Source organism: Malus domestica, chromosome 15, assembly GCF_042453785.1.
Source record: "Malus domestica chromosome 15, GDT2T_hap1".
NCBI lineage: Eukaryota > Viridiplantae > Streptophyta > Magnoliopsida > Rosales > Rosaceae > Malus > Malus domestica.
Genome location: NC_091675.1, coordinates 19,510,059 through 19,534,775, shown reverse-complemented (window position 1 = coordinate 19,534,775; position 24,717 = coordinate 19,510,059). Strand labels below are relative to the sequence as shown.

The window sequence follows — 24,717 nt, the reverse complement described above, 5'->3', positions numbered from 1 at the left end:
CAGCCTGCGGCCTCGCCACGATTCTATCTCCTATGCCATCCATGGCGTCTACGAGCTTCCTCTACAGCTCTTTGTCCTCCATCGTGCTGGAAAAGAAGATGTTATACGCCAGTCCTAACGACGACTTCACGCCGACTGCCATCGTTGAATGAGTCTCCACCAGGAAGGACCTCGTCAAATGCCGCTGCAGCTGCATCTCCGCAGTTCTCCGTCGAAACCAGCCCGAAATTTCAGATCAGGAGACCAGTAACTCAGTAGAAAATACTAATTATTCCGACGGAGCTCGACGGGGCCCGCTCCATAATGAGCGCAGAGGACGCGCCGTCTACATAATCGACGCCATCACTGTCGCAGACAATACTGGTGCCAAGAGCAGAAAACAGGAAAAAGAAGGAGGGGGACAAATGGCGATCGTACTTGCCGTATCAGACGGCCTCTGCTGTTCAACAATGGAACGCATCCCCTCTCTCCTCGTCACCTTCTCTCTCCTGATCATCTCGCATGCCCAATTGGACGGTGTAGATCCTCTAATCAGGCAAATGGTGGACGTCTGTGGGAACAGTTTGAGAAAGGAATATTGCCTTTAATCAGGAATATTGCCTTTAATCAAGTCACCATAAATAAAGGCAAGTCCCCAATCGAGGCTGTCCAAGCAGCTTTCATTTTAGAGAAAGAGTATTGCCCTTAATCATGTCGTCAAGCGACATATCCAAAGCAGAAAGTAAAAAGAAAAAAAAAAGAAAAAGAAAAAGAAAAAGAAAAAGGAAGAGTGATGGGCACGACCAGGCTGTCCAAGAAAAGCAAGTGGAGTTAGCCCGCCAAGAGACAGAGACAGAGACGTAGTGGAAAGCAAAATGAAAAGAGAAAAAGAGAAAGAAATAGAGTGGGAAAAGCAAAAGCAAAGCAGAAAAACAAAAGCAAGGAATAAACATCCCACCAGAATGATGTGATTTACTTTATTTATTTTTTAACGATGTAATTTATTTTTCGTATATTTCGGAGATATCTGTATAACCCCATCAGAGGGTAATAATAAAAAAAAAACGGCAAGCCCAAAATAATGGGCTGCAATGTCATGTGGAGGGCGAATGCCCATATGCCCAAAAGAGCCAAGCCCTCTATTAATCGCCAACCAGGTGACCAAAAGTACGCCCAGTACTCCAAAATTATTCGGCAACCTGCCGCTATTAGCACCAACCAGGTGATCAAAAGTACGCCCAGTACTCCAAAATTATTCGGCAACCTGCCGCTATTAGCACCAACCTAGTGATCAAAAGTACTCCCAGTACTCCAAAATTATTCGGCAACCTGCCGCTATTACCACCAACCAAGTGATGAAATGTACAACCCGTACTCTAATATCATTTGGCAACTAGCCATTCATGCCACCAACCAGGTGATGAAATGTACAACCCGTACTCTCCTTCATGCCACCAACCAAGTGATCAAAAGTTACTCCAAATTATACATAAGCATTACTCATGTCATTCATACATAAACATTCATGAGCATCACTCAATCATACATAAACATTCATGACCATCATTCATGTCAACATTTATGAGCATCACTCATGTTAACATTCATGAGCATCACTCATGTTAACATTCATGAGCATCACTCATGACAACATCCATGAGCATCACTCATGTCAATCAACATAAACATTCATGAGCATCACTCATGTCAATCAACATAAACATTCATGAGCATCACTCATGTCAATCAGCTTCAAAAGTTTCATTTACAAAGCTTTAGCTTCAAAAGCTTTATTTACAGAGCTCTAGCTTCAAAAGCTTCATTTACAAAAGCTCCAGCTTCAAAAGTTTTATTTACAAAAGCTCCAGCTTTGAAAGCTTCATTTACAGAGCTCTAGCTTCAAAGCTTCACTTGCAAAGCTTCACCTACAAAGCTTTAGTGCAGGGTATACAAATACCACCTCCGAACAACCGCCATTTCGGCCCATACATGGATTCAATTTGAAGTCTCCAACCAACAGATTTTATTGACCGAAGACTTGGGGGACTACATTATGTACCATATATTGGGCCTCAACTAGACCTCATGAAAATACTTGGAGGACTTAGCCCATTATCTATGTACTGAGGAGCGAGCCCTTATTCTATAAAAGGGACTCCCTCACTTTCATTAGAGAGCACTCATGAAAAATACTTGGGGGACTTAGCCCATCACTTATGTATTGAGGAGCGAGCCTTTATTTTATAAAAGGGACTTCCTCACCTTCGTTAGAGAGTATCGTTGCCAGCTGAGCAACCGCATCACCACAAATATCACTCCTAACCCATTATTTATGTACTGAGGAGTGAACCCTTATTCTGTAAAAAGGACTCCCTCACCATCATTAGAGAGTATCAACTCTAGCCCATCATTCATGTATTGAGGAGCGAGCCCTTATTCTATAAAAGGGACTCCCTCACCTTCAAACGCCACAAGCCGAGCCAACCAAGGCAACATAAGCCACAAGTCGAGCAGCTTCACAACATGTGATAGTTGAGCATCATTTCGCTTTGAGCACCGCCTCATATCAAGTATCAGTTCAAGACGACATCTAGTTACTTCGGCCCACACATTGACTGAATTTCAAGTCTCCAGCCAAAAGACTCTCTTGACTGAAGACTTGGGGGACTACTGTTTATACCATACTTAGGGCCTCTGTATTTAGATCTCGTAAAAATACTCGGGGGACTTAAATGTAATTATGTAATAAAGGAAGAGGCAAATATGTAATAAGTGAGGAGCCCTTATTCTATAAAAGGACTCATCACCCTCACAATTGGAAGAGGCCAATTCTTAGGCCTAACCCTTCATCCTTTCAGAGCTCTCACTCTCATATTCAGAGCTCTATCTCTCCCTCAGAAATACAATATCAATGTGGACGTAGCCCAAACCTTGGGGTGAACCACGATACATCTTGTGTTATTTACTTTCTTGCAGATTCACGGTCGGATTTACGTTGTTCCAAGACCTCCGGTTTTGTGCATCAACAAACCACACAATGCAACCGAACAAGCACCCCAATCTGAAAATCAAATTGAGCCATTGGAACTGGAAGATAGCAAGGAAGAAGTGGAAACCACCGGTTATGCTATTTACCAACCAAACCAGCCAATAATTTTGGCTGAACCGATTTTTTGCAACCGTAAAAAGATGGTTGCCTAGCGGTAACTGATTTTTGGTAATTATGTATATGTGGCAGGCAAGTGGCACAAGGAATTTGACACGGTTTGCCACAACGAGTACATAACACCCTCGAACTTGCCTCAATTTGACAATTTTTAAAAAGGAAAACTAATGAAAAGAGCTTGAAAACTTTGAGTTTTAACGATAAAGACAAAATAAAGGGAAAAGTGAATAGTACCATGATTGACTTTTTAGTGTACAAATGTGATTTTTCGTTACAGTAAACAGTATCAGGAACTTTTCGTTAAAAAAGTTCCCTTTTTAAAACTCAACACTGTCGCATGACATAGGTATGGTTTGGGATTGATGTGATTTTAAAAAAAGCTGGTATGAAAAAAAACTGGGAGAGTTTTTGGTGTTTGGTAAACTTCCAACTTCAGTTTTTTTTCACAGTTTTAGGTGAAAAAAGCCAAAAAAACAGAAGCAGCAAAATGTAGCTTTGAAAAACTGGCTTTTCAGCTTCTATGCAAACCTCTAAAACACGGGTGAACAGTGACCCTTTAATGAAAGTTTCTGGCAATCCTACCCTTTATCTCATAGCCTGCTTCGTATAAGAACTCATCAATCAATGCACGTATCGACATACAACACCAACCAAATATCTTCTTTCTGTTACCTAAGGCATAATTTAGCTTGCTTGAAAGTGGAAAAAAGTATAAGCAACTAACTGAAAATTTTCTGGGTCAGAAATTTTCTCAGGAAACAAACAGAACCCAAGTGAGGAAACAAACCTCGAAGCGAGTTCTGGACTTCCTTGAAATCAGAATCGTAGGAGGAGCGAAGGGCCTTGCGGTGCTGGAGACACTGCGCCAAGTTGTTGATGTCATTCTGGTTCTTCAACACCTTCACCAGATTGTCGCTGTACGAAATCAGCTTCGAAATTCCAAAAGCTTCTCCCATTTCTCAGATTAAGCTTCTCCCTTCATCTCTATCATCCCCTTTTTGCTCCTCCCAACTTCATCTCTACTAAAGATCTTTGATGATGAGGGAGAAAGTGCGAAACGAATGGAATTTGGTGATGAGAGAAAAAGTGAAGAAAGAGAGACAGAGAAGCATTTGGACGAGATGGAGAAAAAAATGGAGATGATTCTAGAGAGAGAGCGTTTTAGAAAAGTAAAAGAAAAGAGAAAGGGAAAAAAATGTAATAGATAGATAAGCTTGGTTTTGGTCATTTCACATTATCACAGCTGTTTTGCATAAAATTTTACCAAACACTATCATACCGTTTTTTTTCTTTCCAAAAGTACTTATACAAAAAAATTTACCAAATACTCTGCTGCTTTATTTCACAGCTGTTTATTCTCACAGCACATTAATATTAAACCAGCCCATAATAACTCCCTGAAGTTGGACTCTTTAAAGTAGAATCTCAAGTTGGGCTTGCAATTTCCAGTGGCCCTCATCATAGTCCACCGCAATTCAGCCGAAAATTTCTTTTTGTTTTTTACTTTTTTTCTTTTAAACTTTAAACCTAGGACGAGGACGACCGTTAAATCTTAAGCCTCTCATAAGACCGCCACTGAAATCCCACACCCGCCGTTACCCGCGCCACCTTCAACCGCCCAACAACAACCGTCTACGCCGCCACCATGGGGAAGAACAAGAAGAAGCTCAAAGAATCCAAAGGCGACGATGAGAACATCATCGCCGATCCTCGGTTTTCTTCCGTGCACTGGGACCCGAGGTTCCAGAACGTTCCCAAGCACAAGGCGAAGGTTGAGATTGACTCGCGGTTCAACCGGATGTTCACGGACAAGCGGTTCAGCTCATCATCGGCGCCGCTGGACAAGCGAGGCAAGCCGAAGAAGCTCGATGAGGGAAACTCGCTGCAGCAGTACTACCGGATGGAGGACGACGACGACGGAGATAAGGTCAAGTCCGAAGAGGAAGACGAAGATAAGGCAAAATTGAAAGAGGAAAAGGAAGAGGAAGAGGAGGAGGAAGAGAGTGAGGAAGTGGAGAGGCTCGGCGGAGAGGAATCGGAGGATGACGTGGCCAGTGGTGGCTCGAATACTACGACGGATACCGACGCCGATGATGGATACGAAGATGAGGAGGTGGTTTTTGAGGACGGAGCGCCTGGAATTGAGGTAGTTATTGTTAATTGTTTTTGTGAGTATAATTAGGCCTTAATTAATTGTAATTTGGAAGAAAATGTTGCTACATTTTGGTTAATTGATTTAATTTACGAGCAGGCGGAAGATATACCAGAAATTGAGAAGGAGACTCACAGACTTGCTATTGTTAACCTGGATTGGAGGCATGTGAAGGTATGTATTTTGGATTGATTGTTTTTAGTTGTTGGATGCTGTAGGTTGAATTCGTTATATAATTATTAAGTGACATTGAAAAAGCAACATAATTTGTTATTTTTGAGCCATTGGGTCTGGAGATTGTGTAATTTTTCGACGAAATTTGCGTACTAAATGAATTTTCATGATAAGTTGTAATTTTGGAATGCACACTTTATATGAGATGTTCGAGTAAGAACTTTTTGAGCTGAGTACTGTTACTTTGTCTTTAAGGTTCTTTCAGCAACTGAAAAATTTATTGTGTTTCATGTAGGCTGTTGACTTGTATGCAGTGTTGAGGTCATTTCTTCCCAAAGGTGGACAAATGAAATCTGTGACTGTCTATCCGTCTGAGTTTGGACTCCAGCGTATGAAAGATGAAGAACTTCGTGGTCCTGTTAGCCTATTTGATGATGAAAATGAGAAAAGTGATGAAGATGACGACACTGACGATGATGATGAGGAGCTTATTGCTCAGAAAATGCATGCTTATGAGAAAAGCAGGCTAAGGTGGTTAATTGTTGTTATTTTGTGATAATGATTTATGTTTTGTCTCTAAAGTATATGTTCATTTATCGATTGTGGGAATAACTTTATTTCCAGGGATTATTTTGCTGTTGTGGAATGTGATTCAATTACCACAGCAGATTACCTCTACAAGAGTTGTGATGGAGTTGAGTTTGAAAGATCATCGAATAAACTTGATTTAAGGTTCATCCCTGACTCGATGGAATTTAAACACCCACCCCGTGATGTTGCGACAGAGGTATATGTTTCAACCAGTCATTTATAAGTGTATAGAGAGCAATAAGTCTAGTCTGTCTGTAATAAAAGAAGTAGAGGTTATGTGGAAATCGTGTAATTTCATGTTTTTTTTTTTGGAATGTAAATTTCTTTTAAACAAAAAGGAAATGAATTGAATTTTCTCGTAAATGTAGGAGTGATTGTGAAGTCTTTGGCTTTCGTCAGGTGCCTGCGAGCTACGGAGGTTTGGATTTCCAGACTTAAGCTCTGCAACATAGTAAAATTGATATTTCTTGGGATGAGGATGAGCCTGGACGCAAGACCTTGAAACGGAAATTCACTGATGATCAGGTTAGGATAATTTATCTAAGTGAACATTGCTTGCAATTTACGTCATTTGTTAATAGAGTTCATATCTAGCTCCATGCATTCTTATCTTTCATTATTGAGGACTGAATGGGCGTTCTGTCGCACTGATCTGACTGAACAATGGAAATCAACTATAAACTTATGTTAAAAAAACCTAACTTCTTGTACTGTTTGCTTCTAGCTATTTTGACGTTGGTTTACCTGTAGCTTTCTGAATTGGAACTGAAGGAGTATTTGGCTTCTAATGAGAGTGAAAGTGTTCAGGAGGAGAATGATGATGCTGCAGAGGAAAAGACCGATAAAAAGAGTAAAAAACGAGATATGTACCGTGCGTTACTCCTGTCTGGAGAAGGGGAAGGAGATGGAGATGCATCAGAAGGAGACGGTGAAGACAATGATCAGGATATGGAGATCACTTTTAATACTGGCTTAGAAGATATAAGCAAGCGCATCCTAGAAAAGAAAGATAAGGGATCAGAAACAGTTTGGGAGTCCTATCTCAGAAAAAGACGTGAGAAAAGGAAGAATAGGAAAAATAAATCGGGGGACTCATCAGAGGATGAGGGTAGTGACACTGATCAAGAGGCAGCGGAGGGACCAGATGATTTCTTTATGGAAGAGCCTTCAGTCAAAAAAACTAAAAACGCATCTCAAGGTAAAAGTAAAAAAGATGAAAAGCAACAGCAAGATGATAGGGAAGCAGAAGCAAGCAGAAATGAGCTCGAGCTATTACTTGCTGATGACAATGGAGCAGATGCAGGGCCAAAGGGCTACAATTTGAAACATAAAAAGACCAAGGGAAAGAAGGGTAAAGAGGTTCTAGAAGAGGATAAATTACCAACCGTTGATTTTGAAGATCCACGGTTTTCAGCACTCTTCACCTCACCACGCTTTGCTCTGGATCCGACAGATCCACAGTTCAAGAGGTATCTCCCTCGAGTTTTTACTTGCTATCAAAAGTATTTTCCTTAACATGTGCTACTTAATTAATAGGCTGCAACTGTTTAGTTATATGTATTTGTTGTGGTTTGGTGTTTGCAGGAGTGCAGCTTATGCTCGGCAGGTAGCACTGAGACAGTCAGAGGGTGGCCGAGAAGAAGTGCCAGAAAAGGAAATGAAATCCGATGTTTCACCATCAAAGATAGAGAAATCATCATTAATTAAATCGATCATGATGAAGTCCCAGACCTTCCGAGGTAAGACGCCAAAGAAAGAAGAAAATTTGCAGTCCAAAGGGAAAAAGGAAAGGAGAGATGAGCAGGAGGCCCCAAGGTTGGCTCAACCGGCGAAGAAACAGAAAAAGACCAAAGTTTAACAAAGACTGAAAGCATTGTTAACTTGAGATAAGTCTGTTCGACATCATCATCAACTCCGTGATAGTTAAGCTGCACTTGGTTCAAGTGTTATCGAAGATTTTGTCATTCGGAAGAGAAAAAGAGGAATTATGAAGAATTGAAGATAACGTAAGTTTTGGCTCGTATTCTGTTGTTATAAGATTATAATTGCTTGGGAAATTTGCTTTTCTTATATTTATCCATATTTTCATATATGATAAATGATTCGGTGCTAATCGGTTAGTAACTTAAATACAATATGACTTACTTTTTTGAGCTTGTTTTACATTACTTTATGATTTATTATTGAAACTTGAAAGAGCATTTTTTTTAAAATTTTCTCAATTCGGAATGCTTTTAGTTATGACACTCAATTTAGATGAATTTTTAATGTGACGGTTGTGAGATGGACCAACTGAATGGTTAACGCCTTATTAAATTACTAATCAACGCTCAAAAGAACTCTTGGAAATGATTAGTGTAAAGAGAAACCAAAAACAAAAACCATGTATTATTGCAACCAAAAAATAATATATTTAGTATCTGTGGTCATTTTTAAAATCATACGTACAACCCATGTTGCTAATAATATATTGATGACGTTTTATTGCAGTGGCAGAAATCAAGATGCCCATGCACCGCCTCCCAATTTAACCCACAAATAGAACGTCAACAACTTCGAATTGCTGTGTATATTCCACTTCCAAAACAAATGCCTATCAATTATAGATATGCTACAGAAAGGCAAAGAATGATCAAACGAGGGCGAAAAGGACGAAAAGAACGACAGTGATTGCAGAAGCGAAGGAGTTCTTCAATTTGGGTGAATAATTTGACGCCGGTATGCGAGAAGTTTCGCCACTCCCTGCTGTGGCTTCCGGGTTGAAGTTTGTTGGGGATGCAGTCGGAGACATGGATGTGGCCGGAGATTTCGATGGGCTGATAGGAAGAGTGACGGTTTCCTCATCTTTGTAACCTGAAAAGAAAAATGTTTCGTTATTGTCACTGAAAAAGATAATGAGGAAAACGCTGTCCATATTTGATTTGAAATGGTGGAATTAAGACTCACAATTGGATTCCTTCCAACCCAATACCATCTTCTCACGGTCAAAAATTACGCGATAACCCGTCATGAAGTTTTCTGCAGGAATAAATCAACGTTGTAAGCAACGGTTGAAGCAAACATGTACAAGTTCATTTGAATGCCAGTGATGGTTAAGGGGGGTGTAAGGGCTTTAACCATTCGTTACGAAGGTTTTATGAAATCTGATTCGAAAATCAACTATTACATGATCTTGAATGCCAGTTTGCAAGATAATGAAAGATATTTAGAAAGAGATACTCACGTCCAATGATGTTAACATCTCCACTTTTGACGAGACCCAGGCAATAGAACAATGTCGATTCATCCTGGAGATTGGAATGGTAAAGTTTAGCATGACATGATGAAGGAGCTGGACATATAAGAAATACGAAAAGTGGCAACTCACCGAAGAAGTGGATACAGTTACTAGTGGATCGAGGAGAGAATACTGCTTTCCACCTTTCATTGTCAAGTTCACCGTTATATTTGGACTGCCCACAAAGTCAAGTCAGTGCCTGAAGACTCAGAAAGAGGAAGTTGCTACAAAGTTTTATGTTCTGAAAGAAATTACCTTATGTCATAACAATATTCAAAAGGAATATCTGAATCATTTGGACGCCGACTATTTTTTAGCAGAGAGTTAAACTGAAAAATGACACAGTTACAAAGACCATACAATAAAGAAGATACAAAAAGATAATATTATGAAAAACTGAATTTGAACTACTTACGCTCTCAGTAATCTGCGTGTAAGCTGGATCATTTAGGTATGTAAATGAGGTACCAGAGTCAAAAATTGCATAGAATTCGAGATCAGTAACACTTTTTCCGATGGCTATTTGAGTGATAGTAATGTTGTAAGTTGGACTGGCAACAAGTTCGAATGGGAAAAGATTAGTACAACTGGGATGATATCAAAGACCGAAGTAGTTAACTTGCGAAACTTGTAAATTTGTCATCAGTACATGGATATTTTGAGGGAGCTCTTACTATGAATGGCTATGACGATTGAATGGTGTTTCTGCTAGGCCTTGGCTTCCATTATCACCAAATCTGATTCTCCCAACTCCGTCCAGTCCAAAACACATGGAAAAAGAATTCAAGGCAAGCCCCTGTCCAGCTAAAATGCTAGGAATGGATACGTTATCCATACCAAGACCTAACAGACCATTGGGAGCTGCACCGTCCAAAAATATACCAGTCTGCACCTTACCACAACTGCAATAGAGTAGCACACAAACATCACAAGTGTGCTAACCAATTAAAATTGGCATGTTTAGACTTCGAATAACTACCCCATATTTTTTTTGTGGCAAAGCAGTGAAAAAATTACCCACCCAAAGGCAATCCGTGCAGGTACATCTTTTTGTTGAGCATCATCAGTAGATAGGTGCAAAACATCCTCTACCAAGACCCCAGTAGATGAGGTGCCATTAGACAGATACTCAATCCTGTAACGACAATTACTACTTGGTGAAGCACAGTGTTGCGATTGTGAACAAAACGTTTTGTTGTTGCAAGAAATCATTTTGCTTGTAGATGACGTATTAGGGCTGTAGATTTCAAATTCTACTACCTGGTTGATAGAAGAGCTCAAGAGTTAATTGTCAATAAAATGAATACAATAAGACCATCTTCCCTATCCATCCACATAGGGACCAAAAGCACTAGCAATGTTAGTCCATCCTTCTAAAATTATGCCTGGTAGATAGTTTTAGGAACCGCAAGATGCAAATCAGTATTTTGATGAATAACACTACCAAGTTACGATGCCAACCTGAAGCGTTCGAGAAAACAATGCTATTTTGTTGCCCAAGAAACACTCACCCTAAAGACACTCCAGTACTCAATCAACTCAACACTGATGATGGTAAACCGGTGAAGTTACATGCTTGAATCGAGTTTTAGTACATATTCCCAGAGCAAAATTCACAAACTAATGGAAATTATAACAAACCAACATAACCGCGAAGTCAACTCGAAGCGATGACCAGTCAAAGTACTCCAACCAACAAAATTTTGAAGTAAAAATGCATCAAATTCACAAATCGTGTAAAATTCAAGAAAAGGCAAACAAAAATAATTGTAATTCAGCTCACATACATCTCCATTCGAAAGCTTGATGCCGTGGACGCAGCTGCTGCAATCACATGGCAACCAAAGCAAATCGCTGCCCGTGTCCAACGCCACAAGGTATGATGTGCTCGGCGTCCCAACAGATACATTTGCATAATGCAGACTGAAATTTCAACCCAAAAAACAAAAATTCAAACACTTTATGTACAATTTTCTTCTGATGAATCAAGTATAGGGGTTTTGTGCAAAGAAGAAAACAAATTTGTGGGGTTTTTTTTTTTTTTTTGTAAAATATTCAGAACCGCAGGAAAAATTCAACAATTTAAAAAAAAAAGAAAAAACCCATATTAATTTAAACACCAAAAAATATGAACCTTAACACTATGTTTGGATAAAGAAATTAAGATTACTAAGAAATTTTAAAATGACACTAATTAAAATTAGGGATTTTATTTTATAGAATTTGTGAATTTTTTTGTTTGGTTAACCTAAAAGAATATGGAATTGAATATGAAATTTGTTATTTTTAAACTCTCAATCATAGAAATTGAGAAATGACACCTATTTATATAGAATTTAAACTTGGAAATTGGAGGTTCCAAATTTCAAGTTTTTTTCCATGTGAAAATTTTAAATTTTTATGTTTATGAATCCAAACAAAGAAATTGGTGCATGAAATTTATAAATACTGACTCCGTCCAAACATAGTATTAGGGAAATAAAGGGTGAAAGGTGCTTACTGTCCAAAAACACCAATCCGATAAGTGATGTTTCCGTATTCAAAAGCAAGCGGCGTCGTTTGATTGTCGGCGGTGGATAGATGGCGGCCGCGAACCAATCGGTCTCGGTGGGCCATAGCAGCGTAGTACTCTGAGCTCCCCTTCTCCGGCAGCTCATCGGAACCCAGAATTGCCTTGACGGGATCTGAGAACCGGTGGTGGATATCGAACCCGTACGACCCGAGTCCGAAACAGGTCCGACAAGCAAAACCCGATACGAAGAAAACCAATAAGAGACGAGCTGCGGAGAAGCTGGAAGAAGCTGTGCAAGTCCAGGCCGCCATGGCTGAGACGATTCTAGAGAGAGAAACAGAGGTTTTGGTGAATTGGGTTGGGAGGCATGAGTGGGAAACAGAGAAATGTGATGAAATGGGTTTATACTGGGTGGGCGGCGACGTGTTCACACACCCAATGACCCAAGCCGGCAGCTGACAGGGGAGAGGTAGGGAGAGAGACAGAGACAGAGAAATAAGTTTGTTCAGTGATAAACGAAAGCGCTGGTTAGTGGGGTCCGTTGGAAACTTTGGGAGGTTGGGATGAGAATATACGCCATGAATGTCCATTTGATTTTCTTAATTATGGATCATGATCCACGGTAAATCTCAATTTAATATATATTTTTTTAACAAACAAAATTATTTACAATAAAATGGTTGATGGTGAACTAAGTCTCAAAATGAGTTAGAAACAACGTGTTTCAAATTTGTCTTTGGCGAAAATTGAATCTAAGACATCTAATTTACAAGTAAAAAATAATATCATTAGACTGTAATACTAAGTAGTTTTATTTGATATATTTAGCACATTTTTATAATGTTAGCAAGAAAATTGGGCAAAAAACACGAGTTATCAGATAGTCCACGAAGAATCTTATTTTTCAAAGAGTCTCCTTAGCATTTTCTCTAATTGCGTAGAGCCCTCCCTCCCAACGATTCTACCTATCCAAAGTTTGGTATTTTCTACTGTGTATTTAGGACGTTTAACCAAGTTAGCTATAAAAATATTTCTCTATTTTGTGTATTAAAATTTAAGTTATTTTTCAGTAATTTAGATTAAATTAGCATACCATCCGATAAAAAAGAAGTTTAGATTTTTTGCATATATTTATTGAATGGACCTTGGGTTTATGCATAAAAATACGTCTGCGTGTATTTTCATTTATTTATGTGTCTCTTTGAAAGTTGTTATCAATATTTTAAAAAAATATGATTGTTTCTACCATAAAAATATTAGGAGAAATTGCATGTCTTTAGTCTAAAAATATTAGGAGAAATGCAAATTGTTTGACTAAAATACATTGACATAACGTATCAAATAAACAAAAGTATGATGGAATATCATAGAATCATTTCGCACTTCGTTTTCTCGCTCTATACATCTTTTTAATTTTTACTTTTGAATTGAATAAGTTCAAAAGTTCAAGGATTTAAATTGATGGCCTTTCATTGAGTCCTAATTGCATTGATTTATCATAAAGAAAATAAAATGAAGGAATCTAAGTGCTCGTTTGGACGTGATTTTAAAATGATTGAAAACGCTTTTGGTGAAAATATTTTTAGAACCAATTCTTAATAAAATATAAGTAAATTTTGAAAAAGCATTTAAAGTACTTTATGAAAGAATAACATAACTGGTGCTTTTGAAATAAAAAAATATTTTATCTAAAAGCGCTTTTAATTATTTTGAAAGTACATTCAAACGAGTCCTAAATTAACAGGTGTGAAAAAAAAATGAGTTGGGGAGTTATTGAATAACATGAAAGTTGAGGGGCGATTAGACAAGAAGAGAGAAATTTGAGGGTGTGAATGGGAAGGTAAACTGATTAAGAGGTCGGTTGGGTAAAGAGGCATCACATTACCAAAAAGATTAATAATAATAATAATAGTATAAAAAATTATAAGCAAAAAGATATTGGAAAAGGATTCTCGTCGGATCATTTTCTTGGGAATCTAAGGAATTCCGTAATCATGATCGTTCATCGTATATCGTATGATCAAAAATTATTTTAAATTTTAACTTTTAAATTAAATATAAATAATATATAACAAAAACTGACCACATGATATAAGATGAACGGTCATAATTATGGGATCCTTCGAATTCTCAAGAAAATGATCTTCGTGCGATCCTTTTTGGAATTGGATCCTCTCCGAGGCAATTGATCGAGATCCTCCTGATCGGTGTCTGTGGGTCGTTGGATTTTTATCCAATGACTACAATTATTATAACTTTTAGAGAGCCTCCATGCTTATAACCGTTGGATAAAAATTCAACGGCCCACTAACACCGGTCAGGAGGATCTCGACCAATTGCCTTGGAGAGGATCCAAATCCATCATTTTCCAAAGATATTGACTTTGAAGTCATAATTTGAAAGCTGATTTAATCACACGCCATTTCGAAGCCACGTGGCGAAAATCAAGCTTTGAAACATTGAACAAACCATTTATAGGTTGCCTTAATTCCTACTTCATTTTAAATTATAATGTCTTATTGGATCAATGACTCAAACCAAACATTTGTCCAAGCTAATATATTGCTAGTTTTATAGAAAATATTGGAATTAATGATTTTATATCAACCACTTTGGATATTTAACTATCACTAACACAATTTCTTTTTCTTATTATTGCAAAATTTAGTATATAGTCAAGTCGGACAAAATAATGTGTTTCCTGTTTTTGTGCAAAATTCAAAGCTTGTAAGACAAATGCGCAACAATATTGTCAAACCTTGCGACAGAGCCCTCAAAAGGAAGAAAATCTGACGAAGAAAAAAAATTGCACACTATGTGACAAAACTACAAGCAAAAACCAACATAAAGCAAAATTAACCATTCCCCACATCATCGATGGGATTAACCAAACTAGCTCCTCCTCAATCCAAGCAGGAAACTCATTCGATGTAAGTGCAAATGTCACAATCAAATGTGTCGGTATATTGGAAACTCGATGCCTCCGTTGACATGTAAAAAAACCACGAAACTTCTACATAAGATCATCTTTCACAATGATCTCATTTTCCCCATTTCACTAATCTAACATGAAGATAAATTGTTTCTTTAGCATCTAATTCAAGAAGAACATTTTTGAAAAGCATAGTTTAACTGTATTTCTCCCCACTTGTAAGTACGAGATTTTAAGTTCGACTTTCCGTCGTTAGGAGGTAAGTTTTGTAAAGACTCCTTTGCATGGAGCTTTCATATGAATGCCATGAAAAACGGGGGCAATTAAGCCGCAGAAGGTGCTTGGAACTTTCCTCCTCTAGAATTCTAGCATGCAAGTCGCCAATAAAAAATGACCACATTGACAATTTCACACCAATCTAACAAAGCCAAGAGGAGATTCGAGAAAGTAGGAAAAGCATAGCATTGCAAATTTGACCTAGCAAGTGGTTTTGGACCGACCCTTCACCATCTCCTCAAACGAAATTTCAATTTCATCTGTGTCCAATTGACACCTTCAATTGACACCTCAACCAAAACATATGGATGACACAAAAAGGAATCGGGTGCATTTTTGCTCATCAGCTTCAAGTGATGTAATGCTTACAATCTTATTTATTATCATTGAATGAGTTTAAATTTGAAATTTGTGTCTATCTACTACACATATTTAGAAATTTGCACAACAACTGTCCAAATCATTTGATGCTTCTTCTCACGAATTGGATTTGAACTCATCTAACGGTAATAAATAGGGTAGTGAGCACCACCAATCACTTGAGGGTATTGAGCAAAAATATTATCAAGGGAACAAGATTGAAAGATCAAAAGTTATGACTTGCTTTTTCTCAAAAGCTTGAATGGAGACATATGACTCAAGTCTTTTACCATCAATCACTCTCCTAATCTTTCTTTATTCATCCACCCCACTCAAAAATAAAGTTTAAACCAATCATCCATGTGCTAAAAGTAACAATGGAAGCTTGCTGCCAAAATCAATTAAAATTAAGATTTTCATTCAAAAGTTGCCCGTAACGTGCACACGCACAATAAAAGAAAAAGAGACCTCTTTTTCTTGGTCAAATTTATATGACTCAAATTTTTCACCACCAATCACTCCTATTATTTGCCCTCGGCCAATTCTTATTCAAAGATAAAGTTTTTATGTGACCAAGTCAACCTACATAGCGTTATGAAGGTCTATGAGTTGTGCCTCAGTCCACTTATTTTTTATTTATTTTATTAATTACAACCTCTGATTCTCTGCCCTGGCAATCGGAACTAATTACTATTTTTTAATGGCACAAACATGCCCGAACAAGATTTTTTCGCGGTCTAATATCATGCGAGTTATAGCAGTCCTAGGGAATTTGTTCGGTGTCTCGGATTACACAACAACTGCATCTAAAATAGAGCTTTTCCAATCCACTAGCGCGTGATAGAGTACGGTGGGACTTCATCGAAGTAGTTCCTGAGTTCAAATTTCATAAACGACAATTGTTGATAAAATAAGCCGGAGATCCCGCCCTGGGATTTTGGGAACTCTAAATTCACATTCCATCTACAATATTGCAACTTTACAAGGTGACTGAAACACGTGCAGTATAACCGTGTATTCAACGAACTGGATCTCTTGAACCCTGTAAAATATTCAGCTACAACAATAATGTGCAAATGCCTATGCTACATGAGGAAGGGCTAAACAATATGGGGGGAATCGATCTTGGCATGCTCACGATTATTCCAATCGTAGCGTAAAGTGGGACGGATTAGAGAGGATTTAAATCTAATTTGTGGCAAGAGGACATTATCTAAATCGGTTTACCATATGGAAGTGTGACTAACCAGAAAAAAAGACGGCCGCATACCAGCTACAGTAGTAGGAAAAGGAGGATGACAAAATATATCAGAGAAGAATGGCTACGGTAAGGCAGAGATGCAACTGAAGCCTGTCTATTCCTGGTCTTTTTCGTTGATTCTGGATTAGAATGGTTACCAAGCCCAGCAGCAACAGCTGGAGGCACAGTGCTAGAGTGCGGTTCAGAAGGTAAGTTAGTATGGTCCTCGACGTCGTAACCTGCATTAAGGTCCAAAAATTCGGTTATGCAATAAGGCATTGCGAAAAGCTGAGTGCATAAACGGGATTAACACCTACAGTCAAACTTCTTCCAGCCCAAAACGAATTTTTCTCGGTCAAACACAACATGGTAGCCAGTCATGAAGTTTTCTGCACAAAGAGCAACAACTTAAGCATAAGCCAACATGTAACAGCAAAACAAAAGCCACTAGGACACTTATATTAGAGTGGACTGTTGATCCGAGAGATAGAAAATCGCAGTAGCTGATTTGTGCCCAATAACTGAGAAATGGTCAACTAGGAATGAGCTTTCATAGCCAAAAGAGTTTAAATGACCTGTAAATTCAAAGACTTGCTTTCATAGCCAAAAGAATTCAAATGACCTGTAAATTCAAAGACTTACGCCCAATTATATTTAGTTCCGCACTCTTGACAACAGCCAGGCAATATAACAGCTCACTCTGCAAATCATTTGCAAGGAAGATAATAACCATTCTCAGGAAACAACAAATAACACCAGGGAAAAAAAATAAGAACAAAGCAATACCTGAGTGGATATGACAATGATCGGATCATAGACTGCAAACTGGCTTCCACCTTTCATGGTTAAACTGAGACTAGGTATCAAACTAGTATTTGCATCAGGACTGCACAATGAAAGAAAGAACTTCTTGTGAATAATAGAAAAAGAATTTGAAGTTGGAAGTACGGCTAAAAGAAAATACAGAAAAGAAAAAAAAATTATGTAAACCTCATATCATAACAATATTCAAATGGGATCCTCGAATCAGGTGGGCGACGCTTATCTCGAGCCTGTGAATTGAACTGCAAAAGTCATAGAGCATCAATTACTTAGTTGCGTTTAAGTACAAATTGATGTTCTATTGTTCAACATACTGATATTAACTAGAAGGCTTAATGCTTACACTCTCTGAAAGATTTGAATAAGATGGGTCCCCCAAGTATGTGAAAGATGTTCCAGAATCAAAAATAGCTGTGAATTCGATGTCTACAAGATCTGTCCCCAATCGAATTTGAGTTACGGTGATGTTATATGTTGGACTGTGATATGCATCAGAGCATATAAATATTAAAACCTCTTTTCAGGAAAATATCTCATAAAAAATCAATTTAAAGAATCTGAGAAGTTACCACTTACTGTGACGGGTTGTAATTAAAAGGGGTCTCTTCCTGTCCTGGACTCCCCCTGTCACCGAAATTAATTCTCCCAACCCCATCATGTCCGAAACACATGGAAAAGGAATCTGATGTAAAGCCTTCCCGGGATAAAATACTAGGAACAGATATGTTTTGCATACCGAGCCCAAGCAACCCATTAGGAGCAGCAACATCCAGGAAAGAGCCGCTTTGCACCTGCCCACAACTGCACATTCACAATGCATTTTCAGCTGCATACATGAGACTTACAAGAAAAGGAACAGAAAGAAGTCCAAAGATCTCGATGACAGAACTAACCCAAAGGTAATGTATGCATCAACCAGTTTCCGATGATTATCTTCCGTTGTTAAGTGCAGAACATCCTCTACCAGTACCCCAGAGCTAGAAGTTTCAGCTGAGATATAAGAGACCGTGTAAGGGCAATCGTTGAATCTTCCTAGACAGCTATTACGGTGTGCACACAAAGTGCTGTTACAACTGACTGTTTTGCTTGTCGACGACCCTTCAGGGTCATATTTGCTAACCTCAAAATCCTGCCATGGTAAATGAAACCTAATTAGTAAAGTGCTAAAAGTAGAAGTAATAACACATGAACTCATCAGAAAATTGATATCACAATTCTTGTCCCTCAAACCCTACATAACAACATCTTAGTACTTGAAATCGATATTACCGCCTACGCCTTTTTGCATTGATTAATTACAAAGTTTCGCATAATCTGCTAAACCTATAATTTGATACATACAGGAACGTAAGCTGTGCCCTCGCAAGGCACCCAAAGCAGATCACTCCCAGTGTCGAGCGCCACCAAAAACTTCACTCCCGGCGTTCCCAATTGCACTGTCGTGTAATGCAGACTGCACAAGTTAAATAATTAAATTTAAAATGAAAATCAGCAATTTAATTTAAACTCCAATTCAAGAATTTAATAAAAAATCGAAACTTGAGAGAAAGAAACGTACAATCCCAAGGAGCTGATTTTGAAAGTGGAGTTGCCGCCAGAGAAAGCCAGCGGAGTGGTGCCGCCGCCCCTCTGTGCGAGGTTGCGGCCGCGGAGGACGCGATCGCGGTGGGCCAATTCAGCGTAGTACTCGAAGCTTCCCTTCGCCGGGAGATTTTCGGCCGGCGCGAGTTTTCCGGCGGCGGCGGACCACTTCTTCACGGGGTCGGAGAAGCGGTGGTGCATCTTGAAGCTGAAGATGCGGCCGTGGCAGCTCCCGAGGCCCAAGATCGAGAGAAGAAAGACGAGGAGGACAACGAACTTACAGTGATCGGAAAAAAGCATTTCCGTTCGATGATCTTTTCTGAAACCCTAGACAGATTTGCATTGGGGAAGGAGACGATGAAATTCGATTGAATCCGAATACAATGGAAGAAGAAGCGTGTGGATTTTGCAGGCGGGACCCACTGGAAGTCTTGATCATTACAGTGTGACTCACTGGGTTGCGCGCACTTTTCCTTTCACCTGAGGAGCTTTTCAACGGTCACGCGGTTTCTTGGAGGGAGCAATACCATAACTATGTTTTTGGGGGACGGCAAGCGGGTTAAATTTTTAGATAAAATTAAATGATATGAAAGTTCACATTTATATTATTACTTAATTGTTGATAAAGTGCTCATTTAAAATTATATTAATAAAACTCTCTTTATCAATCAAAATAAGGTAAAAAGATAATTTTATCTTCTATCACAAAACAAAATCATGAACAATAAAGTAAATTCATACAAACTAAATTTTACAGTTTTTTTTCAAAGTCTCACTCAAGAGTGATCCTAACATCCTATAATTTAAAAAAATAATATATATAAAAAAAATTTAAAAAAAAACTTCTCTTTCTAATCTACATTCCTTTTTTCTCCCCTTCCCCTTCCCATTTTAAAATAAAAATAAAAACCATTTGGGTTGTTTTATTGGCACCCCACAATCTTATAAATACACCCACACTTAAAATTGTTCTTTTAAATTTCAATTTTAACCCTACTTTTACTGAAGCCATCACACCTGTTCAAAACAACAATAACATTTCACCTAACTGACATCTTGCTCACCCTCCGCCACTTCGTCGATCCATGCTAGCATTCCATTCCCTCATCTTCCCATCCTCTTTCCCTCCCTGTCATTCTGTGAGGCCTTTAGCAGTTTGCAAAACTTACAATTTCAGACGCCATACTCAAGGATGTCTACTTGATGGCTATGGGTAGGAAAACATATGGAAAGTGCTTCTGTAATATAAGGTCGGCATATGTTTGGGTAAATAAAGTTATCAAGACCATCTTCTTGTAACAATTGAATTATTGAGATCAATGGAATTCATTAATGGTAGTGCATGTTGTTTGACTGTTTTTGTAAGATCCCACATTGCCCAGGGGAGTGATTCTTAAATGTATATTCTCATCTCTACCTAGCACGAGGCCTTTTGGGAGCTCACTGGCTTCGGGTTCCGTCCGAACTCCAAAGTTAAGCGAGTAGTGCATGAGAGCACTCCTATGATGGGTGACCCATTGTGAAGTTCTTGTGTGAATTCCCAGAAACAAAACCGTGAGGGCGTAGTCGGGGCCCAAAACGGACAATATCGTGCTACGGTGGTGAAGCGGGCTCGGGATGTGGTGGACCCCGGGCCGGGATGTGACAATTTGGTATCAGAGCCTAACCCTGGTCGTGGTGTGCCGACGTAGACGTCGGGGCCCTAAGGGGGGTGGATTGTAAGATCCCACATCGCCTATGGGAGTGATCCTTAAATGTATATTCTCATCACTACCTAGCACGAGGCCTTTTAGGAGCTCACAAGCTTCGAGTTCCGTCGGAACTCCGAAGTTAAGCGAGTAGCGCACGAGAGCACTTCCATGATGGGTGATCCACTGGGAAGTTTTTGTGTGAGTAATAAAACTCTCTTTATCAATTAAAATAAGGTAAAAAGACAATTTTATCTTCTATCACAAAACAAAATCATGAACAATAAAGTAAATTCATACAAACTAAATTTTACAGTTTTTTTTTCAAAGTCTCACTCAAGAGTGATCCTAACATCCTCTAATTTAAAAAAATAATATATATAAAAAAAATTTAAAAAAAAAACTTCTCTTTCTAATCCACATTCCTTTTTTCTCCCCTTCTCCTTCCCATTTTAAAATAAAAATAAAAATCATTTGGGTTGTTTTATTGGCACCCCACAATCTTATAAATACACCCACACTTAAAATTGTTCTTTTAAATTTCAATTTTAACCCTACTTTTACTGAAGCCATCCCACCTGTTCAAAACAACAATAACATTTCACCTAACTGACATCTTGCTCACCCTCCGCCACTTCGTCGATCCATGCTAGCACTCCATTCCCTCATCTTCCCATCCCCTTTCCCTCCCTGTCATTCTGTGAGGCCTTTAGCAGTTTGCAAAACTTACAATTTCAGACGCCATACTCAAGGATGTCTACTTGATGGCTATGGGTAGGAAAACATATGGAAAGTGCTTCTGTAATATAAGGTCGGCATATGTTTGGGTAACTAAAGTTATCAAGACCATCTTCTTGTAACAATTGAATTATTGAGATCAATGGAATTCATTAATGGTAGTGCATGTTGTTTGGCTGTTTTTGTAAGATCCCACATTGCCCAGGGGAGTGATCCTTAAATGTATATTCTCATCTCTACCTAGCACGAGGCCTTTTGGGAGCTTACTGGCTTCGGGTTCCGTCCGAACTCCGAAGTTAAGCGAGTAGTGCATGAGAGCACTCCTATGATGGATGACCCATTGTGAAGTTCTTGTGTGAATTCCCAGAAACAAAACCGTGAGGGCGTAGTCGGGGCCCAAAGTGGACAATATCATGTTACGGTGGTGAAGCGGGCTCGGGATGTGGTGGACCCCGGGCCGGGATGTGACAATTTGGTATCAGAGCCTAACCCTGGTCGTGGTGTGCCGACGTAGACGTCGGGGCCCTAAGGGGGATGGATTGTAAGATCCCACATCGCCCAGGGGAGTGATCCTTAAATGTATATTCTCATCCCTACTTAGCACGAGGCCTTTTAGGAGCTCACTGGCTTCGAGTTCCGTCGGAACTCCGAAGTTAAGCGAGTAGCGCACGAGAGCACTTCCATGATGGGTGACCCACTGGGAAGTTTTTGTGTGAGTTCCCAGAAACAAAATCATGAGGGCGTAGTCGGGGCCCAAAGCGGACAATATCGTGCTACGGTGGTGGAGCAGGCCCGGGATGTGGTGGACCCCGGGCGGGGATGTGACAGTTTTGAAAGGAATACGTGATGCATTTGTGGGTGCTGGTTTTTTTTTTCTTTTTTCAAATTTAAATTAGGGTAAATGACACACCCTGACCTGGAACGTCCACTAGGACTCCGAATCGAGCTGTACTGGCCGACACCTGGAAGGTGACGAAGCCATAAAGTGTGATGGTGTGGAAAAATGTGAATAAATTTAAACCTAAGCGTGTCTAAATACCAGAGTGCCCTGATGAGCGGGAATGAACCCACTTCACACGTGACATTAGAGCATAAGTAAGTACAGTATGGTGGATAAAGATTATACCCTCAGAAGTAGCCACCTATCCTGAGATTTGTCAAAAATCCTCGTCGATACGAACTTTTAGCAATTAAAACCTGGATGAGCGCAAAACAGAAAGTGTGAGTGGGCAAAAACAAAGTTTTTCAAAAACCATTTCAATTATCAAAGGTAGTAACCCCTCATCGTAAAACCTGTATAATTTTCCAGACAAATAGAATATATACATAACTCAAAACCATGCTCATAAAAGCGATACTCATAAGTATGTCATGCTAAATATCTCAAAATAACATAATAAGTTACTCAGGTGAAATAAACTCATAAGAAATCACATATCAGCTGGATCCACCTAAAGTGGCATGTACGGCTGACCATATAGCTTAACAAGTATACATGCACACGAGTCGGAACCACCCATAGTGGTTTGTACAACAAGACTGGGTGTAAATAAATACGATCACGTGAAGACTGTGCGAATAATCGCGGGTCACCCACGCGTCGGAACCACTTATAGTGATCTGTACAACATGACTGTGTACCTAACTTGGATCTAAGGTGAGCATATGGTGCGGGAAGTGAATATCACGTGAAAGACTGTACCCTCACTAGTATATACTGAAAACCAAAAGCCCACTTACTGGTATATAGTTAGGTCGTAGTCCCCGAGTCTTGTCTGGCTACGCTCGTCCTCTGGAAACGTCTCACCTATATATGTGAAACAACTAATTTAACGTTAATTCAATAGCACATATACAAAACCTGGGATCAATTTCTCATACTTCGCTTAATTAGGGTGTTTGAATATACCATCGTGGCCTACTCAACCTCACGAGCATCCTCATATTTTTAAAATAATTTTTTGACTTAATCTAGTTTAAGTGTAAAACCCAACTTAAAACAAAATGGACTTAATCCATTTTGAATATAAGGCCTAAACCAATTAAATGGCTTAGGTCCAATTTGAAATGGTTTAAAGGTTGGGCTTGCCCAACATATTCTATTTTTTTTTTTCCTTCTTCTTCCTCATTGCGAAAATCTGCACTTTTGCAGTTTGGAACGCAAGACTTCTAGAACTCATTTCGAGCTCGATTCTCAACCAAAATCCATGATTCAAAAGCCTAAGTAAATTTAGGAATGCATGGAATAGATATATACCCATTTGGGGTCGTGAAATAGACAAGGTTCGTCAGAAAAGTGGTCTAAAAGTGGCCAAATGGTCACGGGTCCAAGAATCCCAGAAAACTGGAATTTTTTTTACCGAACTTTCCTAGCTGGTTTCTAGTTCGATACTAAACCAAACTTGATGATTTAAAAGCCATTTTTAAGTTAGAAATGTAGAGAAGAGAATCATACCCTTAAGAGACCCAACGGAGAACCGGAGTTGGTTGGAAATTTGGTCTGAAAATGGTCAAACGACCACTGTTCACTTTCCACAAATCTGGGGAAATTCTTCCCCGAGATGAAATTTGTATTAAATCACCCACAAACCTTCTATTTAAGATTAAAAACATCACTAGGAGTTCAACGTGAGAAGGATTTGAGGTTGGAAATTCCAAACTTACCTTGGTCGAAAGGTTCGAGATTCCGACGAAGTTACCATACGAAAACTACACAATTCCAAAGGATGAGTATGGGGTGTGAGGAAGAAAGGGAGAAATTTTGATAGTTGCAATAGGTGTAAATATGTATGTGCGTGTGTGTGATGTCGGGGACAAGATCACTGAGAGGAGGAGAGGTGCGGGAGAGTGTGAGGGAGAAAAGGAATTTTTTGGAATGAGGGGGGAAAAGGCACGGGGGGAGGGAGTAATAAGGCCCTTAATTCGGCCATTGAGTTAAGATCCTAAAAATGGGTCCAAAGAAGAAATAACCAACCCGAAATATAGAATCACACCCATACTCGTTATTAATTCATGTCGACGTGCTCGTGATGTCGAGCACCATTTAATTTTGCGAACAAGGGAATAATTTAAAACTATATATGTCCATCCACGTCACTAAATCACGAGGGCATTATTGTCAATTTACATGCTCGGTGATAAAATATATACCTTGATTTAGGACGAGCTGTAACAGTAAAAGAGGTAGTTCAACAAGAATTAAAAAAAATGGGGTGTTAATAAAAAAAAC

At 39.1% G+C, this 24,717-nt stretch overlaps 4 protein-coding genes across 10 annotated transcripts; 2 read left to right on the top strand and 2 right to left on the bottom strand.

Moving 5' to 3' along the window:
* The first annotated feature begins 4,593 nt into the window (after positions 1-4,593).
* LOC103401049 (pre-rRNA-processing protein esf1-like) lies at positions 4,594-9,010 on the top strand. Of its 4 annotated transcripts, none has more exons than XM_070814833.1 (8): positions 4,594-5,291; positions 5,397-5,471; positions 5,767-6,002; positions 6,096-6,258; positions 6,462-6,587; positions 6,870-7,531; positions 7,647-8,068; positions 8,553-9,010. In XM_070814833.1, the coding sequence occupies exons 1-5, from the start codon at positions 4,791-4,793 to the stop codon at positions 6,498-6,500; spliced, it is 1,014 nt and encodes a 337-aa protein (XP_070670934.1). In that variant the 5' UTR covers positions 4,594-4,790; the 3' UTR covers positions 6,501-6,587; positions 6,870-7,531; positions 7,647-8,068; positions 8,553-9,010. The 4 variants fall into 4 exon arrangements, with proteins under 4 accessions (XP_070670934.1, XP_070670933.1, XP_070670936.1 ...); XM_070814832.1 differs by having other exon boundaries at positions 6,813-7,531; XM_070814835.1 differs by having other exon boundaries at positions 6,431-6,587.
* LOC139187595 (uncharacterized) lies at positions 6,693-7,920 on the top strand. The gene is made up of 3 exons (XM_070812759.1): positions 6,693-6,698; positions 6,813-7,531; positions 7,647-7,920. The coding sequence occupies exons 1-3, from the start codon at positions 6,693-6,695 to the stop codon at positions 7,918-7,920; spliced, it is 999 nt and encodes a 332-aa protein (XP_070668860.1).
* Positions 8,434-12,435, bottom strand: LOC103401048 (aspartyl protease family protein 1-like). Its single transcript, XM_008339752.4, has 10 exons — positions 11,840-12,435; positions 11,127-11,262; positions 10,361-10,599; positions 10,014-10,241; positions 9,755-9,890; positions 9,595-9,668; positions 9,430-9,514; positions 9,286-9,349; positions 9,009-9,080; positions 8,434-8,915 (listed from the first exon to the last, which is right to left on the bottom strand). The coding sequence occupies exons 1-10, from the start codon at positions 12,160-12,162 to the stop codon at positions 8,695-8,697; spliced, it is 1,578 nt and encodes a 525-aa protein (XP_008337974.3). The 5' UTR covers positions 12,163-12,435; the 3' UTR covers positions 8,434-8,694.
* Positions 12,436-16,354: 3,919 nt separating this feature from the next.
* Positions 16,355-19,645, bottom strand: LOC103401044 (aspartyl protease family protein 1). 4 transcript variants are annotated; one of them, XR_011576111.1, is made up of 10 exons: positions 19,040-19,598; positions 18,823-18,934; positions 18,375-18,610; positions 18,058-18,282; positions 17,825-17,960; positions 17,650-17,723; positions 17,446-17,545; positions 17,282-17,359; positions 16,977-17,048; positions 16,355-16,898 (listed from the first exon to the last, which is right to left on the bottom strand). XR_011576111.1 is itself a non-coding variant. In XM_008339749.4 (10 exons), the coding sequence occupies exons 1-10, from the start codon at positions 19,360-19,362 to the stop codon at positions 16,693-16,695; spliced, it is 1,542 nt and encodes a 513-aa protein (XP_008337971.3). In that variant the 5' UTR covers positions 19,363-19,645; the 3' UTR covers positions 16,355-16,692. The 4 variants fall into 4 exon arrangements, 2 of the variants coding, with proteins under 2 accessions (XP_008337971.3, XP_070669819.1); XR_011576110.1 differs by having other exon boundaries at positions 16,977-17,180; positions 17,302-17,359; XM_008339749.4 differs by having other exon boundaries at positions 17,302-17,359; positions 19,040-19,645.
* Positions 19,646-24,717: the final 5,072 nt, after the last annotated feature.

What these genes read in the sequence shown, in the direction of transcription:
- LOC103401049 (XM_070814833.1), top strand. Translation starts at nt 4,791, where the DNA reads ATGGGGAAGAACAAGAAGAAGCTCAAAGAATCCAAAGGCGACGATGAG. An exon ending in ACGGAGCGCCTGGAATTGAG is followed by an intron (nt 5,292 to 5,396) that starts GTAGTTATTGTT and finishes ATTTACGAGCAG; the next exon opens with GCGGAAGATATACCAGAAAT. An exon ending in CCCGTGATGTTGCGACAGAG is followed by an intron (nt 6,259 to 6,461) that starts GTATATGTTTCA and finishes GGCTTTCGTCAG; the next exon opens with GTGCCTGCGAGCTACGGAGG.
- LOC139187595 (XM_070812759.1), top strand. An exon ending in ACAGATCCACAGTTCAAGAG is followed by an intron (nt 7,532 to 7,646) that starts GTATCTCCCTCG and finishes TGGTGTTTGCAG; the next exon opens with GAGTGCAGCTTATGCTCGGC.
- LOC103401048 (XM_008339752.4), bottom strand. Translation starts at nt 12,162, where the DNA reads ATGGCGGCCTGGACTTGCACAGCTTCTTCCAGCTTCTCCGCAGCTCGT. An exon ending in AATCGTCATAGCCATTCATA is followed by an intron (nt 9,891 to 10,013) that starts GTAAGAGCTCCC and finishes ACTTGTTGCCAG; the next exon opens with TCCAACTTACAACATTACTA. An exon ending in ACACGCAGATTACTGAGAGC is followed by an intron (nt 9,669 to 9,754) that starts GTAAGTAGTTCA and finishes GTCATTTTTCAG; the next exon opens with TTTAACTCTCTGCTAAAAAA.
- LOC103401044 (XM_008339749.4), bottom strand. Translation starts at nt 19,362, where the DNA reads ATGCTTTTTTCCGATCACTGTAAGTTCGTTGTCCTCCTCGTCTTTCTT. An exon ending in AAAATCAGCTCCTTGGGATT is followed by an intron (nt 18,935 to 19,039) that starts GTACGTTTCTTT and finishes TAACTTGTGCAG; the next exon opens with TCTGCATTACACGACAGTGC. An exon ending in GGAACTAAATATAATTGGGC is followed by an intron (nt 17,049 to 17,301) that starts GTAAGTCTTTGA and finishes CTCTTTGTGCAG; the next exon opens with AAAACTTCATGACTGGCTAC.